The sequence below is a fragment of the Eulemur rufifrons genome, chromosome 29 (assembly GCF_041146395.1).
Source record: "Eulemur rufifrons isolate Redbay chromosome 29, OSU_ERuf_1, whole genome shotgun sequence".
Lineage (NCBI taxonomy): Eukaryota > Metazoa > Chordata > Mammalia > Primates > Lemuridae > Eulemur > Eulemur rufifrons.
In genome coordinates, this window is record NC_091011.1 from 16,778,526 (window position 1) to 16,798,988 (window position 20,463).

Sequence of the window (20,463 nt, forward strand, 5' to 3'; positions counted from 1 at the left end):
ACCCCTGAAAACTGTGGTTTCTCCTGCCAGAAAATACAGCACAAACCAGGCCCAACCCTGTGTGGCCCTGCCTGAGACTGGAGTTGGCTGTCAAGACAAAGCTCCCAACCCAAACGCTATGGATCCAAGGCAGAGAACTCCCACTCCTCTCTAACTTACTGCGGGTTTAGGAACACTTCATGTTCCCCCTGACATGTGCAGGGAAATAGGCAAGACATGACAGCAATAACCTCCCAATCATAATTGTGAAGTGCATGGCCCAAATGTTCCAATGGGATGGTTTAATATCCTAGTGTCACTCACAAACCAATGAAAAGAAGCTAACTTGTGGAATTTAATTGGATATTCAGATTACAGTAGACCCAGTTCTCACAGGTTATTTTGCTAGGTGCTTGCATTGACTGCCCATTGCTTTTTATAATATGCACATCAATCATTTAATCTACTTTGTATTTAGTTCAATATTGCCTATGTTTCTCAGAAAGTAACAGCCAACATCATATATGCAGCCATTCAAGACACAGATCCTCTGTATTATACGGATCTGGAACAGACCTGAGAACTGAGTCCCTGCCTCACACACCTTTCTAACTCCACCCACCTAGTGGAAAGTAGTTGAAGGAACAGGTCTGGGATCTTGCAAATTTGAACTCAAATGCCAGCTCAGTTTGAATGCTCTAATTCTGTGTCTCTATATGACTTTTCATGGTAATAACCATTTGTAGGTAAAGCTGAAAGAGTTAACTGTGTGGATGATGCCTGATTTATGGTAGACCCTGAGCTTATTCATGAATTTTCTTTCCTCTCTCTACCAGAGAGCTTAGGACCATGGATTGCCATCTTGGAGCAGGAAGAAGGGAAAGGGAGATTTGGAGCTGAGGGAGAGTGTTAATTTGCCAAGAGAGATTCTTTCATACACAAGTGCCTTTTATGTGCACCTGTTCATAACAGACAAACATTTCTTGTTTGCAAAAAAGAATCAAGTGCTTCACCAGGCATAGTTGCCTGTGGCTGTATCAATTGGGAAATATCTCTGATATACATAGGGCATGTAAAATACTTTTGTTTAGAACAAAAGAAGCCCTAAAAGACTAGAAGATCATCAAGCTCAGAATGAAGACAGATGGCAAAATTGCTGAAGGGCTGAATCTGCTTGAGCTTTTACAAACAAGTAGACCCCATACTTTCAAAAGATCCATTGTACTATATACTAACACATCTGATATCACCCACGTGCTGACACACATATGAAATCGCAAAAGCTAATGGTTCATAGATTAAGTCAGTATGTGATTTTTTATCTCTTGTACGTGTCATATAATAAGTTTGTTTTGTTTCAAACAGTAGTCAGCCCATTTTTCTTATTGGAAGTCTCTTAACTTACTCATGTAACATATTTAATTGAAAACCATAAAAGTTCTGGAAGATAAACCAGTGTGAAAACATTATGCAAATTATTAGTTTGATGTATGACAGCAACCAAACTCTGAAATAAAAAATGAGATATGTCTTTATGTCTTTTGATCATCTAACAATTTTTGTTCACTGTGAAAGTTATTGTCAAACTTGAAAAAGTAATGTAAAACTTCAAGCAATGCAGTCCAAACTTGTGCTTTACCTCTCTTGACTTGCTTGCTATTTATATATTTATTTATTCATGTATCATCTTGTTCGAAATAGGATGTAAGTTGCCTCAGTTGGTCATCTCAGGACATGGGGAGTGGGGTTTGCGTTTTACATAACACAGGCTTAGAAGAAAATCTTTTTTTTTTTTTTTTTGAGACGGAGTCTTGCTTTGTTGCCCGGGCTAGAGTGAGTGCCGCGGCGTCAGCCTAGCTCACAGCAACCTCAAACTCCTGGGCTTAAGCGATCCTCCTGCCTCAGCCTCCCGAGTAGCTGGGACTACAGGCATGTGCCACCATACCCGGCTAATTTTTTCTATATATTTTTAGTTGTCCAGCTAATTTCTTATTTTTTTTTTTTGAGACAGAGTCTCACTCTGTTGCCCGGGCTAGAGTGAGTGCCGTGGTGTCAGTCTAGCTCACAGCAACCTCAAACTCCTGGGCTTAAGCGATCCTACTGCCTCAGCCTCCCGAGTAGCTGGGACTACAGGCACGCGCCACCATGCCCGGCTAATTTTTTGTATATATATATTTTTAGTTGTCCATATAATTTCTTTCTATTTTTAGTAGAGACGGGGGTCTCACTCTTGCTCAGGCTGGTCTCGAACTCCTGACCTTGAGCGATCCACCCGCCTCGGCCTCCCAGAGTGCTAGGATTACAGGCGTGAGCCACCGCGCCTGGCCAGAAGAAAATCTTTGTACACAAGACTAAGATGTTTCTATTTTTCCTTAGGAAGTGAATTTTTCTGTGTCTGAAATTTTGCATCAATGATAAGAGAAAATTAAATACCATTTTTGAGTATATACTGTGCCCTAGACTCTATTCTATATATGTTACAAAAGTCCTGAGAAACAGGTGTAATCACCACCATCTTAAAGATGAGGAAACCGAGGCCCTCGAGGACACATCACCAGGAGTGGAAGAACTAGAATCTCAACCTGATCTTTCTGATTTTAAAGTGTTTTCTTTTTCCTTCACTCCCAACCTCCTGAGGTGGTAATCTGATTAATTTCATGAGACTCTTTTAAGGCGTCTAATAAATAACCTGTTATGTTTATTGCTCCAGCCACTCTGTCCATCTCCGTCATCACTGCAACAACACAGGTCCTCCGTTGCCTCTTCCTGGCTTGTGGCCACCTGTGAAACCTGTCATCGTCACTGGAACCCCGCCCCTGAGCTGCCCCTTCCTTCTGCTCATCCAGTTATCTTCCTAAAGCACAGGGCCGGTCATGTCACTTTCCTCCCTAAATCCTTCATTGTCTCTTCTTTCAAAATGATTATTTGAAAATATCATAAAAAGAAAAATTGTCCACATTTTTACTTCTTATGAATTAATGTGCTCATATTCTCCCATCTACGCTCTTCTATCCAGAGGATACAATTATTCTCCTACATGTTCTTTCTAGCCACATGTAGCTTTGTAATTTTAATTTAAATCTACTCTGACTTGGGGGGGGGGAAATGTAATATATGTAACCTAAATATCTATCATTTGTACCCCCATAATATGCTGAAATAAAAAAATAATAATAAAAATAAATTAATTAGGCCGGGTGTGGTGGCTCACGCCTGTAATCCTAGCACTCTGGGAGGCCAAGGTGGGAGGATTGCTTGAGGTCAGGAGTTCAAGACCAGCCTTAGCAAGAGCGAGACCCCGTCTCTACTAAAAATAGAAAGAAATTATATGGACAGCTAAAATATATATAGAAAATTAGCCAGGCCTGGTGGCACATGCCTGTAGTCCCAGCTACTTGGGAGGCTGAGGCAGGAGGATTGTTTAAGCCCAGGAGTCTGAGGTTGCTGTGAGCTAGGCTGACATCATGGCACTCTAGCCTGGGCAACAGAGTGAGATTCTGTCTCAAAAAAAAAAAAAATTAATTAATTAATAAAAATAAATAAATCTACCTGGATCCTATTTTATGAGAAGAATGATATTTTTATTTTTCCAAAAGATAATCATAGTCCTAATGCCAGTTTTTGAATATTCTATCATTTACCTATAACTTAAAAATATTGCGTCATATTTAACATATACTTGAAACATTTTCTGGAGGATTTCTACTTCATCTGTTTCATTATTCTTACATCATTATCACCTTATGTCAGTACTTTGTAATGAGTACTAAAATCTACTATGCCAAATGTCTATTTATTGTACTACTTTACAAAAAATATTTTTTAATTATCTCATATTTATCCATCCTTATGGAATTTAAAGTCAAATTATTTAGCTCATTGTTAATCTTCACACCCTAGAACAAAAAACAAACTTTTGTAGCAATTCTAGTTGGAATTTAACTAAATCTATGTATGACTTTAGCAGGTATTGTTCTCTTTATGACAGTAGTTTTTTTCTTCATGAGTATGTCTCTCTACTTATTCAGGTTTTATTTTATGCCTTTAATAAAACTGAATTCCGTTTTCTTCATATAGTTTTTGCATTTTCTAGTAAATTTAATAGAATATTTTATAATTTATTACTTACTGTTTTGCATTTTGTTACTTAAATTCTTTATGGCTCTTGAAATGCAGACAACTCCCGATCTTGGAATAAGGAAAAACAGAGAACAAAAAGGGACTCAGCATTATTCCATCTACAACAAGGGCAACGAGTAATTGACAACTCGATGTAGTAATTACTTTGAATTCTCAGTCAAAACACGCCTTTTCCAAACATAATTTTCATCCAGCCCTGTTGTCCTCTCCAGTTGGGTTGGGGGCTGTGAGCTGCTGCGGATGGACAGTTGCCCACTGTGACCACTTGTCATACCTTCATCTTGGGGGCAGAGACTGTGCCTGCTCATGGGATTTAGGCTGGAACAGGGTGGATCTGGAGTGGACAGGGAGTTATCAGGCCCTGTCCTCAATCTTTGCAACCAGACCCCTCATGTGTACTCAGGGAAGCCTTCGGCTGACTCAGGCATAAGATTGCTGAACAGTCTCCGAGAGGGTTTTCTTTCAACATATCAGAACACTAGACTTTTTCCCATGATATAGTTTAAATAAGGAAGCTATTATTTCGTGGGAGATAAAATTCTACAAATTTCCTCTGTTATTCCAGGAGAAATAATGATTCATCACAGAACATATTTTCTCACTTGGCATTGCCCTGGTCGCCAAATGGTAAAAGTGGCTTTTTGAAAATGGAGACCTTTATTCACATTTCTCAACTGTGTTGACACAGCTGCATTTTCAGTTACCAAAGTGCTTCCTCCTTTCAAAAATGTACTCCCAAATTGCTAACACAGAAGCCCTTGCGTTTATAACAGAAGGGGCTTTCATTGTGTGTGATCTCTGTGCAGTTTCAACACAATGGAACACCTGGAAATCTAAAAAAAGACTTAACTCTATGAATACTTTGCCTGGTAATTTAGAAAAGCAGTAGGTTGACCAGCTGGGCTTGCTCTCTGCTTTTCCTGCTCTTACCCTTTCCATTTTCTGTTGGTGCTTTTCAAGAACTACTGCCTTAGTGGAAAACAGGCAACTTATGAGGTCAATGTACAAGTAAAAATTACAAACTGTCAGATGTCACAAAACCTGTATTCAAGAACTTCCAAAGAAGCCCAGAAGATCAAATTGCCAGTACAAAGTTGTTGAACAGGGAGTCACGTCGTGAAGATTAGGAGAAGGCTGGGATTTTTGTAGAAGCAGTGACTACTGTGACACGGAAGGCTGGATCAAGGTATTTGCAGAGGGGACTAAGCTCATAGTAATTCCCCCTGGTAAGTAACTTTTTTCTCTATTTTTACCCTAGTAATGAAAACCTGATATATGATTTTTAGATAATCATCTTTTCTGATTCTACCACATTTTTGGCCTCAGTATACAAACAGCAATTTTGCAGGTACAGACTACTGGGTATGGAAACAAAACGGTTTTGTAAATGATTTCTTCCCTTTCCTGTGTATAAGCAGACTGAAATTATACTTTTAGAATACACACACACACACACACACACACACACACACAAAGGGTAGACTCAGGCTAGAAATTAAAATGTTTTGAGGACCACATCTGTAAACCACTTGTCTAAGTTATTGATCTAAGATACTTTTTTTGTAGGTCTTCTAAGTGAGAGATATCAAAATGGAATTTTGATAATTATCTCTTCTCTCTAGTTTGAGATATAACATAATGCTGCTTTCTCCTGATAACCTGCAAAACCTATATTATCAGTTTTGATCTCATTCCTAGCAACAGTGCAAAAAAATTAGTTCTTCTAGTAAGTTAACATAGAATGTCAATACGTGCACTTCTTATTGCTCTAGATTCTTAGAGGGTAGGCTGAGATTAGTCGAAATTCATGCTAGGGTGACTCTTGTTGTATTGTCTGGAGATGGCCCAGTTTAAAAGAATTTGCAAGTTCAATGAGCCATTTCAGCTTCATGGTCAATGAAAGGAATCCTCAAACCTTTATATCTTCATTTGTTCATTCATTCTCTCAGCAAACGTTTAATGAAAATAGTTTTTGTCTTGGATGCTGGAGATAAAAACCAGTTTTGTCTTGGATGTCTTGGCTAATAAGACACAATCCTAATACTCACAAGCTGCCAGTCTAGTGAATAAGTGTTCTAGATCCTGCTTTCATTGGGCCTTGCCTGTGTTCTTTGGCCTGTGGCTGCCAGAGAACCAGGAAGTCTTGGGTTCATCAGCTCATGTCCTTTGTGTAGCAGTTACTGCTTATAAAATTGCTTATAACAGCTATATATTGTGTTTGATGAAATGGCTCAATATTATCCCCTTAAAGAGAGAATTTATATTAGCTGATACTGAGAGTCAGACACCATGCTAAATAGTTTCAGTGCCTTATCTCATTCCTCAATAGCCTTATACAGGAGACCCTCCTATTCCCATTTCACAGATGAGGAAACTGAGGCTTAGAGAAGTTCAGGTACTTTCTTAGACACATGACTTGTTACTGTTGCAAAGTTTGGCATCTAGCTGAGACTTGGTCTATTCCAGAGTGCATGGTCTGGACCATTATGTGATATTTAGAAACATTAAGTCAGGTGTTTATAAATTCTGTTTCCTCTTCTGTAGCCTGATCTTTTAAGTAGCTTCTTTAACTGACTATTTAATTAGTAACAGCTCAAATTTGTATTACTACTTATGAATGAACACAATGCTTCTGCTTCTAATTATAGCACTGAAATTGCATCTCTCCCCCCCAAAAAATCATAAAATTCATATTGAATATGTATTTATTAAATACTTAAAATATAATTCTTAGGGTATTTCTATGGAATGATGAGTCATTTGGACACCATTCCACTCAATTTTATTTCTGCACTGGTATCAAATATGCAGAAACACTGAAGCTGGTAAATGAGCTATTACAGCTACACTAAATTGCACTAGTAATTGCATAACTCAGAGCTGCCTAGGATCCTCTGATGAACAGCTTAGGATTTTAATTCAATGCTCTGGAAGCTGTAAGGGTATTTTCAAGTCAAAAAAGGAGCAGTCCTTCAGCAATAATGAATAAATAGTTTAAGAAATCATCATTAAGAATTCATATTCTGTAATGACTCATCTGGTCCACTATTAATGGGAAGTTGCCCACTGGGGATAGTGACTTGGCAAAGAATTTACATTAAAATCAGTCCACATATTCATTCTTCCATACATATGAATCAAAAAAAGAACCTACAAATCATGTCAATTATACATTTATTAAATGTTCAAACATGAGACTCCTATTATTCTCTTTGAAAATTGAGAAAATATTAATTTATTCTAAATAACACGCTAGACAAAGAATTCATTTCATACATGAAAATCATTTAAGGGACGGGATTGAGAAGATTGAGGCAAAATCATGAGAAAAGATAAAATCAGACTTTCCAACCTGTGTGATAAAAGAAGACAACAGATAGAACCCGAACTTCCCAGGTAGAGTGGGGTCAGTTCTTAAATTCTTGATTATATTCAGATCTATTGTGATTTTGTTTGAGCTGTGTCTTGGCTTAATGTCATCAGGGCCAATTTTTATGTATTTAGATACACACTGAAAAAATATCAGTGCAATTTTAAAACAAGCACAAAGAGACATTTTTATAAAGGCTTTTCAGGTGGTGGGCAAATGAATAACCAAAAAATGAAGATATTTGGCTCTGGCACAAAGCTCATCGTCACAGGTATGTTTTCTGTAACTTCTGCAGTGTAAAGTAGGGAGGAGAGGCAGGCATGTGGGTGCTGGCTCACAACTCCCTCCTGGCTTGGTCACTAATCATGGTGGGATCTTCAGAGAGGTGGGGTGACTTGGTCCAGGTCTTAGGAGGCCGGACTCTTCCTGCTCTAGCATGGGAGACCTTAACAGGGAGCTTGGAGTCACTGTGGATCCCTAAAGGATGGGGACTTTGCCTCCATTCAGGTCTCTCTTCTGAAAGTTTTTTAAATAAGATTAGGTTAGATATTTCATTTATTCGAATCTAAAAATAACCAATGGAAAAAATGGAAAAAAGTATCTGCTAAACTTGTCATTTGGTCACACAAGGATTAAATATTTAGCGATTTGGTCACAGGATGGCTAATATTAAATGTCAGAATATTTCACTGTGTGTCCATATCCAGGAATGACAACAGCTGTGTTTATTTATTATTTATTTTTTAAATTCAGTCCAATAAGTTTGTTTATTCCTCCTTAGCCTTAAAGATACAATTTTGGGTGGCCGAGGATGAGCACCTTACAAAGATATCCCTAGCCTATTAGATCCACTGAAATGAAAGCTTTCAGAGAATTGTCACAAATCTGATAAAGCATTGAAAAAATGAAAGAGCTTATTTATTTTGGTTTCCTTAGTGATGGAGATCATTTGAAGAAATGAACTCATAACCTGGAAAGTGGCTTTCTGATTCTCCTTTGTGTAATTGAGTCAATGTGAATTCTAGCCATCCCACTGAATAATGGTGACACAGATACTATACTTAGGTTCTCTGAGAAGTGATTTTCAGGAAAACATGGTGCAGCAAATGTATGGACTTTGGTTCTGGAATATGACTCCTGGGACTACCACTTTCCATGGCACTGCCCTTTAGTGAGTACATTTTGATTAATAGAAGATCAAAAGCTCTGAGAAAAGGAGAAGAAATAAGGCCTGTGATTATCCAGCAAGAAACACAGGGGAAAATTTTATGCTCCAAGGTGGGATAAAAAGGAAGTGGAATACATACTTTTTATTAACTGATAGAAAGAAGCACACCAAATTTTCAAATGTGATATTTTCCCCGTTGTAAAATTAGAAAAAGACTTCAAAGCACATTTTTTTTCAAGGAGGAAAGTGAAAAGTGGACATTGCCTTCAGCATCCATTATGGAAAAAGGAAGAAATGCTTTTTAAACAAATCCATTGTATATCACTGCTAAATGAGTGCTATGGGCGTTGTGGAACTTAATGTCATGAACAGATGGGGACACTAGGCAGATAAGGTCATGCAGATAACATTTAGTGATCTAAGATGACAACAGGGAAAGGGATTTGAGGACCAGTAAGGAGTTTCAACCTGGACTTTGGCACGAGCGAGATAGAAGTCAGTTTGGGCTGAAATTTCTAGTGAAAGCTTGGAATGTAAATATATTGTGCTGCTAATCAGGAAAAGAGCCATTTATTTGGGACAATACAAGTGCAGCATTTCCATATACTCACTGGGGATTTTACGCTTTAACACATGCTCCTTTAATTGTCTGAACACAGCAGATAAGACAAATGGTAGCCTATTAGAGCCTGGGTGTGTGAAAGGCACCTATCCTGAGATGATGGCTTTGAGAATCCCAGGCATGTTAGGGCAAAACAGAACGCAGATGGGGGACTGAAAAATGATTCTTCCTGCTTAATTGCCATGGACCTAACTGCAACTTCAAAGTGCTGAATTTCTATTGGTAAGAGATTTGGGCCGATGAGATTAAAATGTCATGTTGGAACCCAATCATAGCAAACAAATTGCTAATAATAACAATGATAATGATTGCCATCATCATCATCATCATATCCTCTTATATTTCTATAGCATTTTAATCAAATTGCTTTTTATATCTTGTTTCATTTTGGTCTCACTTCAGTGCTGGTAGTGATGTTGAATTGATTTACCTGCACACCATTGTTTTTAGATAAATAGAACACCAAAAGCTTTAAGTTATTTGATTTGCTCAGCAACAGAACTTCTTATAAGCAAAGTAAACTGGGACCAGAACCCTGGTCTCTTGAGAATCTCAGGCCATCATATTGCCACCAGGCTTTGAAGAACTCAAAGAAACTAAATTAGTCTGAAGTTTTTGATGTGGATCGAATCACTGTGGACTTATGAGAAAGTCTTCAGTGGTGGAACACAGCTTGTTGTCACAGGTAGGTATTGGAAGAATATATTTCTAAGGTAATAGTGGGAAGGCAAGAAATGATTGAATTGGAATAATAGTAAGAACATTTACAGAAAAGTGGAATGTGATGGGGATTTGATGTGGAAATCTTAGGAGAGATTTTAAAACAAACGTTATACTAAAGGAAAACAATAGACAATGTTGTGCAAATATTGTAATAGGATTTGGCTTTGCGTACATGTGAACTCTCTAACATGCTCATATACAACATATATAATGATATCATTAAAGTGTTTGGTCCTGGGTCAAAGTTTATTATTACAGGTAAGTTTGTGATGGATGCAAAAGAGTGGACACATGTCCTTCTCTGTTGATCACAGGTGTTGTGTAAGAGCCTGGGCGTTGGAGTCAGGCAGACCTGATGCTCCCACTCCACCACTTACTGCTTAGTTAACATGGGCGATTAATCTCTGGCCTCAGTTTTCTAATTCATAAAATAGGGTAGCAGCATGAGCCAGCAGGGTTGTATGAGAATTGAATGAGATAGTGGGAACAAAGTACGTGGCATATTGTTCAACACCTAGTAGGTGCCTATGAAGTGTTCTCCAGATTCAAATGTAAAGAGAAAATTGTATCATATATCCACTATAGAGAGTTGTTTTCAGCCAATAACATTACAGAGCAAAAATTCTCCAGTGGATTCAGCTGACTTCTACCTGATCCAATGCAAGTTATCTTAACATCCACTCACATACAACATAAAATGGAATTTAGGCCAAGCACGATGGTTCACTCTGTAATCCTAGAATTTTGGAGGCAGAGGTGGGAGGATTGCTTGAGGCCAGGAGTTTGAGACCAGCCTGAACACCAGCAATACCCTGTCACTACAGAAAAAAAAAAAAAAAAAAATGAAATTTAGAGTATGTGTTTCTTTCTCTTTAGCAGACTTTTTTATTACTTGGCAAGAACAATTACATTAAAATGTTTATGTTTTATTTTTGTTCTATGTGCTTTAAATATTCATCCTTTATATTAATTGATATCATCTCTAACACCAACATTTATTGATTCTATAATTTATAGTCAATAAATTTAGGCTTCTGGTCGGATTTATTGAAAAAAGGTTTAAATTCATACAGAAATTGTTCAATATATAAAATCAATTAAACATCTTTGGAAACTTGTCATAAACCTGAAACACATATAGAAATATTAAATAGCCATAACTATTTTATGAAAGAAAAAAACAATAAATAAAGGACACATATAAATACCCATATGTAGGTCTAAAATATTATATTTTCAGTTGAAAACATAGTTGATATTTGGTAAATTTATGTGGAATTCATACTGCTTCATTTCAGTAAAATGCAAACAACTTAGGCAATTTGTTTAAAGGTACTATTTGATTATGCAAATGAATGTACATAAATAAATTGGACAGGTTTATATTTTTAAATAAAATATGTAAGTTCTATTCATTCTTTAAATAAATAGAATGGTTGTCATTCTATTCATCATTCTATGCATCATGAAGAAAATTTTAAACATGAAAAACATTCATAGTAAGTACATTTTAAAAGTAATGGTTTATAAAATCATGTAATATAATCATGTAGGCACTAGCCATATGTAATCAAGTATGTTATTTAGTGTCTAGTCAACTATTACATTGAGAAAGTTACGAAAGCTCAAGACTCATTGTATCCTGAAAAAAAATGAAACAACGTCTCTAGCTAAGGAAAACGGACAAGAGACAATGAATGCTGTGGTACTGCACAGAAAATTTTCATGTTCTTCATTTGATTTTCAGTTTCTTTAGTACAATGAATCAAAAGTATGACCATGAAGAAATACAAGTTGCTAAGATAAAAGTTAGATTTGTTAATATATTGACTAGAGACTAAAATTATATAAATGTACAATTGAAAAATTAAATATTATTTTTCATGACACGCTTTTTAAATTAAAAACAAAGTATGTGGTTGGAGATATATACACTGTCTTACTATAATAAATAAAATACTCTTTACACTAAAAGCAAAATGTATGAAATTAAAATAAACACATTATGACCTAATATATAGCATGCTCAAAAAATTAATGTTGCTGTATATGTTTACTAATTTTGTATGAAAATCAGAAGCTTTGCCACACAGGCACAAATCGTCAAGACTTTTTTGCCCTTTTCTTCTCAAATGAGAAATCTAATTCTTCTTTTCTTAAGAAATTGCCTCTTGTATTGTTAAACTAACTTCAAACTAGCCCAAAGCACTCGAGCTTCAATTGGAAAACAAATTAGAATGAGTTTAAATGTTTATAATTTCAGATATTAGATTAAAAATAAATGTATAATTAATTAACATTCCAGATTCAAGTGGTATGTCTTCGTAAACATATGATGTGTTGTTATATATTTTCACAGTATGTCTGCAAGGAACTCTGGAGCCATAACTTTTAACATTACACCGATTACATATACACTTTATTCAGCAGGTTAAGATGAAAAGAATAATGAACCTCCAACACAGTTAAATAGAATACAGGGTAGATACAAATTCTGGGAGAGACACTGAGAGTCAAAATATAGATATGCTGATATACATAGACCATCTCACTACTGGTGTAAATTCATATTAAAGCAAGTATAAAAAATACACCCCTGGTGTATTCTTGGTCATGCTTAAACTTCAAATGAAATTCTAAAATAAAATGTGCTTTTGGTGAAATTTTCTGAGGCAAAAAAAATAACTTTTAGTAAGTGCATTATTTGATAAGATTAACACAAGAGCAATTATGAAAATAAAAATAAAATTGTTAATAGAAGCTTGAGAAATATTATTATTTTGCTTCCAAATTCATGACATCATGAATAATTCCAAAGTGCAGCTTTAAATACTGCTTCATCCAAAAACCTGGAGTGACGCAGATGTGAAAGTGAGATGTTATATCAAGTTAGGAGTTAACTAGGAGAACTCCATGGACTTCAGAACTGGTCATGGGACATGTGAGCTAAACAGTCAATTTGCTAGATTGTAAGTGCATGTGGAAGTCGATTCCCATTAAAACAAGTGACTGCATATTGTTAAAAATAAAAATGGAAAACTTCCTCCTGATATTAGTTCATATGGGAAATAAATATGGTGCACTCCAGAATCAGTTAAATGAAGAGTGGGGTTACACAGAATGGCAGAACATGAGAATGTGTGTTATTGGTCAAAGAGAATATAAGTTACACAGGATGGGAAAGAAAGTTCTTTAGATGGGACCAGATTCTCCTCTGTGGAGAGACTATTAAAGTTACCTCATCTCCTCCCCTGCCATCCACCTTGAAAGCATGCTCTACTGTGCTGAAACAAAAGAGATTTTAAAAAGTAAGTGTGTTCATGGATGTTGGAAGCCTTGGTATGAGGCAGTTAAAAATCATACTCCATCACATGTGCAGAATGAACAAATGCCAGGTTTGAAACCAGGATCTGACACTTGAGGGCTGTGACTTTTGACAAGTTACTTAATTTCTTGTCCCTATTTTCACATCTGTAAAATAAACACAATGATATCTTTGCAATCTATTGGAGACGAAAGGACACCGTGGCCTTTAATTCAATGGCAACTTTACTTTCTATTTGTTAGGCACAAGATTGTTCCAAACAATGCAATGTGTGTGTTTCTCTAATAATTCTTTTCAATTGATATTCCATTTCCCTCTCACAGATAAAAACCTTGATGGAGACCTTTCCCCGAAGCCCACTATTTTTCTTCCTTCAATTGCTGAAACAAATCTCCATAAGGCCGGAACACATGTTTGTCTTCTTGAGAATTTTTTCCCTGATGTTATTAAGGTATATTGGAAAGAAAAGAATGACAATAAGATCCTGGAATCCCAGCAGGGAGATACCATGAAGACTAATGATACTAACGATACATATATGAAACTTAGCTGGCTAACAGTGCCCGAAATGTCACTGGATAAAGAGCACCTGTGTGTCGTCAAACACGAGAATAACAGAGGAGGAGCTGATCAAGAGATTCTCTTTCCTCCAGTAAAGAAAGGTATGTATATATAAATATAAATGCAACTTCCCAGAATACTTATTGGAAAGGAGATACTCCATCTTTTTGTCAGTATTAATGAAAAACAAATATCAATCTTTCTCAAATGTTGTTCCATTAAATGGAAGCATGTATGCCCTGCTGTTTCCCTCTAGAATTAAAATGGTATAGGCTTTGGAGAAAAAAAAATTGAAACATTTACTAAAGTTTTCTCAGCTTCAGTTTTATCATCTGAAATATTAAATCCACATGATTTTTTTAGGATTGATATATGGATTAAAGGAAACAATATACATGAAAGCACCTAGCAACCTAGGACATGATAAGTGCTCAAAAAGAGTTTGCATTTTTGATGACTTAACTTGTGTGGGAAATAAGAACAATTATACATTTTTCAGGAATGTTCAGGCAAGCAAAGTCACTCCCCTCAATCTTGATACACACGACGTTTAACCTACAGACAATGAGTTCATAACAGACAAAATGGTGTTGATCTGGAGGAGCCAGAGTATTATGGCTTTGGGTTTTCCAGATTTTTATTTATATCACCATAAGATAAAATTTCTTAATTTTAATTTTGTAATTAAAGATTGGTGAGGCTAACGTGTACAAACATACCTCGTTTCTCCATAAAGCATGTATTCTTGCTATTGGTGAATGCAGCTCAATGAACATTTACTGTAATGCTAGTGTACGCCAGGCTTACTGGAATCATGGATGAATAGGATGAGTTACAGTCCAGGAGGCTGCACTACAGTGAAGAGAACGTACTCTATTCCTAATCACTCAGGTCCCTCGTGATTCAGGCACGATATCCCGAAGGAGCCCCTTCGATGCAGATGTGTGCAAATCTAGACAGTGGGCTGGGTGTGCCCTAGGCTGGTGGTCTAGTCCCTCACTGTGTGTGAAGGCTCTGAATAGGAATGTAACAGTCCACAGTCCCCACAGTGGCTGTGAAAAGAACTTGTTTTGTACTTTTTCCCTGTGGTTAACAAGGCCTTTTGAACCAGCGGGAAACTAGCACATAACAAAACAAGGGAAGACCTTTGCCTTGCACCAGTCCAGATTTCTCAAGTGAGCCTTTGCCCTCTTGGATCCTTAGTTTCTGCAGTGATCAAATGTGGGTTGAACCATTACCTGGACTTTCTCCCGCAACTGTGAGAGAGAGCAAAGGAAACAATGTCAAGGAAATGCTTGATTTTGGAAATATAGCATGGATGTGTTCATTCATGTATGTAGTGTGTTCATTCACAGCCTTTCCTAAAACTAAAGTAAGATTACAAAACCAGCCCTAATTTTCTATTTCCTTTGCTAAGAAACAAAGGAGGCAAATGTGCAAAGTGCAAAGTTAACATAACCACTGTGCTTAAGTGTCCAAAGAGGTTCTGATCTTCCTAGTCGGGGAAAAACAAAAAGTATATTAAGACCCAGGGTAATGAATATAATACAAGAGAGAAGTTGTAGTTTTTTAACATGTCTTAGTTGGCACTAAATTCTAAAATATGTGTCTTTCATGGGTCCAGAAACATGTGCACAAAGTGGGGATATTGGGGATGTGCATGATTTGGAAAGGTACAGCTGCTTTCCTCTGCTTAGATAAGAAATTTGCCTGAACCAGACCTCTTCAAACATGTAAGATTCTGTTGTGGATTCTAGGATTGAACAAATTCTTTTTGGTAGCAATACTTCATGTCACAGTGTGTGCTGAAGATTGTAAAGCTCATATTTATTCTTTTTATTTTTCCATTGAACAAGTATTTGTTGAAAACGTACTTTGCTGCAGGCACTGTGCTAGGAGCTATGCATACACTAGGAAAACCAGATGGTCTTGGATATTATACTCCAGTTGTGATAGGAAAGAAAAAAATGTACTTTTCATGAACTTCAACATCTTCATATGCAGAAACATAATATTTGAATTAGAGCTACCGAATTACATAGAATCAGACCAATTATTTCAGGAATTGTGGGGCTCATATTTTTAATGAATGTCCTCCTGTCTCTCTGTTGACAGATTTTTATATACACATATTGATATATTTACACACACACACACACATCCTGTCAAATAATGGACATGACAATTGACCAGTACTTGCTCTCTTTTCTTCTAGCTATTCCTTGTTTAAAAGATGGAAATGGTAAGTTTTTGTGTTTTTTTTTCCCTCCTAATCATCTTAAGTTTTGAACTTCCAGGCTTGAAAAATTAGAATGGCTGGATATTGCGTAATAGACTGAGTATGATATTTTAAACTAGTCCATCATTTCCCAGGAGTCATATTAACACAGGAAACTACTGGTTTTGATATGAGATAACTATAAATTAGAGGGTACAGCAATATGCTCTGAACTAGTTTAACAAGTGGATTTAATTCATTCATTTGTGTCTATTTTTTGTTATAATGTCTGAGGAAAACATGCTTCTAGATTTATTTATTTACTTATTTATTTTGGCTTTGGTCCTTGCTAGTAGCCAATAATATGAACCAGTACTTACTGACTCACCAAGTGCTTTTCATACAGAAGGCCTTGGCCTGTGTTCTACATGCATTTTCTCGTTTAATCTTCATAATACTCCTATGAAGTGGAACAATATTTTTTCCCCCATTTTACAGATGAGGGCAGTGAGCTAAAATTATTTAAGTCCCTTACATGTGTCACACAGCTAGATCTGGGGTTTCAAATCAGGCCAACAAATGAAGAATTCATACACTTATTAAGTTCTCTATCCCTTCTCTACAATATAGTCACATAGGAAGAAATTCCAAAGCCAAGGCCCTGAGACCCCATGGATGTAATATGGGGGTGGGCAGGTACATGGGCTTCAGAGACCCACAGACTAGAATTTAACCATAGATCTTTTAATGATTAGCTGCATGAATATGGGTAAGTGACTCACATTTTGTGAGTAATGCTTTTCTCATCTTCCAACTGAGAATAAGTACACCAAACTCACAGTTATTGAAGCGATAAGGGCACAGATGTGAAAGGTCTGACATAGGGCATCTCATTTAGCAGGCACAGAGTCAGTGCTGGTTTCTGGCCCTTTCTCCCTATCTGTGCACAAAGCATGTGACTACAAGCACTGGCTCCAGCCCTACTCAACTTTGCTCTGTCCCCAGTCTCAAGGGGGCTCTGGATTTCACTGCCACACTTGGCAAGGTGGGGCGGCAATAACATTTCACTTGACTAAGCACAGGGAGTTAGGAACACATCCCTTCTAGAGATACCTTTCCACATCTAGGCCTAATGTTTCTGAGGTTCTGACTCTATAATGACAGAGAATGTGAAATGGAAATTTCCACAGGAAGACACTCAGCCTCATGGCTCGTTGAGTAGCCTTTACTTACTCCTTGACATCATATAGTTCTTGCAAAACTACAAAGGATATTAAGTGTAATTACCCAATAATATCATAGCCACATGAGAGACATTTAGGAAGGACAAGTGAGTGTGCCATAACCACCAAACAGCTCAGAGAATTTGGACTAACCACTTTCTTTTATTTTTTATAATGACCTCTTTATTAAACTGTCCACTCATGTTGCTGTAAACACCACAAAGTTCCATGGATTGCACTCTTCCTGGAGATCTCTTCATATGCACAATGTGTAGTGGCTGAGATGCTCCATATAAGCAAGCAACTTTGTTTATGTTTAACCTTTTGATGTCCAGGGTGTTTATTGCACTTGCAATTACAGAGTAGATAAAATATGTTCTGCCCTTTAAAGTCAGGTTACTTGGGTTGAAATCTGGCACAGATTTGCTCAATGTATGTCCTCAGGCAAATTCTCTCAGTGTCCTCACTTTCTTTATTTGCAAATGGGGATGAATACAATGTCTGTTTCTCTCTCTCCCTCATAGACTGTTATAAAGATTAAAGCTTTACATTCAGAAATCTCAGAATAGTGTTTGGCACTTAGTTGATGAATGAATATTATAATTATTATAATGTTACTAGGAGATATGTTGGGGTGAAGAAATTCTAAAACTTGGTTATCACAAATACTTTTATTCACAATTGAACCCATTCATTTAAAACGTAACCTTACTTTTTAATATTTTGTAATGTTCTAACTGAATTCAGCAGAGGTTGTTAACTTGCAAGCTGAATTATGAGTTGTCTTGCTCTTGGTGGTGGTGGTGTTCATGGTAGCGGTAGATGTTTACTTTTAGATTTCGCTGGTGGTGAGATAGCACTTCAATGTAGATCAGCAGAAATAAACATCTGGGAACCCCTCCCCATTAGTATGTCCTCGCCTGCCAAAAGAACAGTGAACTAATTCAATGGCTTCTCTTAGATGCACTGTGGCTGCAGTTCACAAATACCTCTGCGTACTACACCTACCTCCTTCTGTTCCTCAAGAGCATGGCCTATTTTGGGATCATCGCCTTCTGTCTGGTCAGAAGAACAGCTGTCTGCTGCAGTGGGAAGAGATCTTAACAGACGGTGGCAGAAAGGGGTCATTGGGTCATCTTCTGTTTGTTTTTTTGCTTGTTTTTTCTTTTTTTTTCCATTGTCCCCAAAAGTGTCTGCTGAGGATCTAGCTGGGTTTGCTTTCTGGATTTGGGCTATTTCAGCTATCGTGTATTATTCTATTATGTTATTATTTTGTGGTGGTTTTTCAAATCAGTGGGCAAACAGAAAACTTCATCCTGTAACAACAGTGAGTTGCCCGGGCAGCCTTTAGCACAATTCTCTCCACAGTCTCCACCAGCGCCTCCAGCCAGCCCAGGTCAGCACAGCCTTAGTGTAGACAGCAGGCAGCTTCTAGCCTCACCCCTCAGTGCCCTCCAGCCAGTTAACTGCCAGAAAGCCTTCCCTTTCCATGCCCTGAAGCAACCTTCTTTGCGCTAGAATGCTGTGCTTTGTTTTTCAAAATAGGCACAATAAATTTAAACAATGAGAAGTTTACCCTTGTCTGTGTGCACTTTAATTTGATGCTATTGAATTGAAAGTCCAAGGTAAGAAACAGCATAGCAATCGGGCTAGGAAATTATAATTGTTTGTAATAATGGTCGGATACCACATTTCTCATTCTTTCCCTGAGATAGTGATTATGAATGCCCTTGGGGCACTCACTCTCTAAGAGAAGCCACAGCCAAACTAAATAGCCCAGTTACCTTTCTCATAAAGGTCACCTGATTCAGATTCTTTTGGTTTGGGACATTTCAGTGGCAACAGGGCACCATCTAATGACACTGGCACTGAGTGTGCAGCTTTGAACCAGTGTTTCCCCAGCGCCATGTTTCCTCATCCTCACCTTATCCCCATGAGAGCTGCATGAGCACCAGGAAGGCAGCATGGCTGAGGGGTTAGGCACATGCACACGGGTCCCAGAGTGCCTGGGTTTGAGTCCTGGGTCTGGTATTAGTATCTGTGTGACCTCAGACAAGTTTCTTGAACTCCATGTGCCATAATTTCCTCATGTAACGTGAAGTTATAGTGCCTTGGAGTTGTTGTGTGGTTAGATGAGTTAATAACGCTTGGTACACGCAAGTCCTCATGAGCCATTGACTTGTACTGTTGGTCACTCTGCTTTAGAAACAGTAGATGCCACACACACACACACACACATGCTGACAATGATCTTTATTCTTACCTCTCTGCAGAGAGGTGATGTGGGATGGAAAAGGGTCAGTGAGTTGCTGCCACGCACCAGGCAATCGTGAGTCCTCTAGGAGCCCTTCCTATGGCCCACGGTTTATAGCGTACAAAGATTATGAGTTAATCTGCCTACCTTGAGTAGGTAATTACCTACTTGATTAGGTAACTATTTTTTAAGTAATATTTTTATTTTATTATTTTTTATGAGACAGGTTCTTGCTCTGTTGCCCAGGCTGGAAAGCAGTGGTGTCATCATAGCTCACTACAACCTTCAGCTCTTGGATTCAAGTGATTCTCCCACCTCAGCCTCCCTAGTAGCTGAGACTAAAGGTGCATGCCACCATGCCTGGTTACAAAAAACATTATTTAAATCCAGATCTCTCTGAGCCCAGAGTCTATACACACACACACACACACACACACACACACACAATATCATGTATCTCTCCTTTCACCCACTTTCAATTGGGAAAACAAAATAAAACAAAGACATGCATTGCTTCTTTACCAAGGGCATCCTCCAAGGAGTCAGAATTTTCTTAAGGACATGTGGGTGCATCTATGTTTCCCCCTCATATGTACACCAGGCCACGGTCTCTTCATTAATTTCCACTGTCTTTCCTCTTGGGATAAAACTGTGACCCACTCTGGAATTACCATGAGAGCTCCCCTGGTTATAAACAGGATAGAAATTCTGCCTTAGACTTGCTACTGCTCGTTACCGGGGAGCTAATGAAACGGACTGTGAGTCCCAGGACAGCAGCGCTAATGGTGCTCTCTGGGTGTGCGGAGCCTCTGACAGCTCCTTCCGCAGACTAAAGAGGCCTGGAGCCCCTCAGAATCACCCCGGGGGAGACTCCAGAGTA

General features: G+C 37.7%; 1 gene segment (V, D, J or C); it reads left to right on the forward strand.

Annotated features, from left to right (window-relative positions):
- Positions 1 to 18,861, forward strand: part of LOC138376900 (T-cell receptor gamma chain C region DFL12-like) — a 50,519-nt gene extending 31,658 nt beyond the window's left edge. Inside the window, 4 exon segments of the C gene segment in view lie at positions 7,715 to 7,760; positions 13,651 to 13,989; positions 16,104 to 16,130; positions 18,291 to 18,861. Coding sequence covers positions 7,715 to 7,760; positions 13,651 to 13,989; positions 16,104 to 16,130; positions 18,291 to 18,433 — 555 coding nt within the window.
- Positions 18,862 to 20,463: the final 1,602 nt, after the last annotated feature.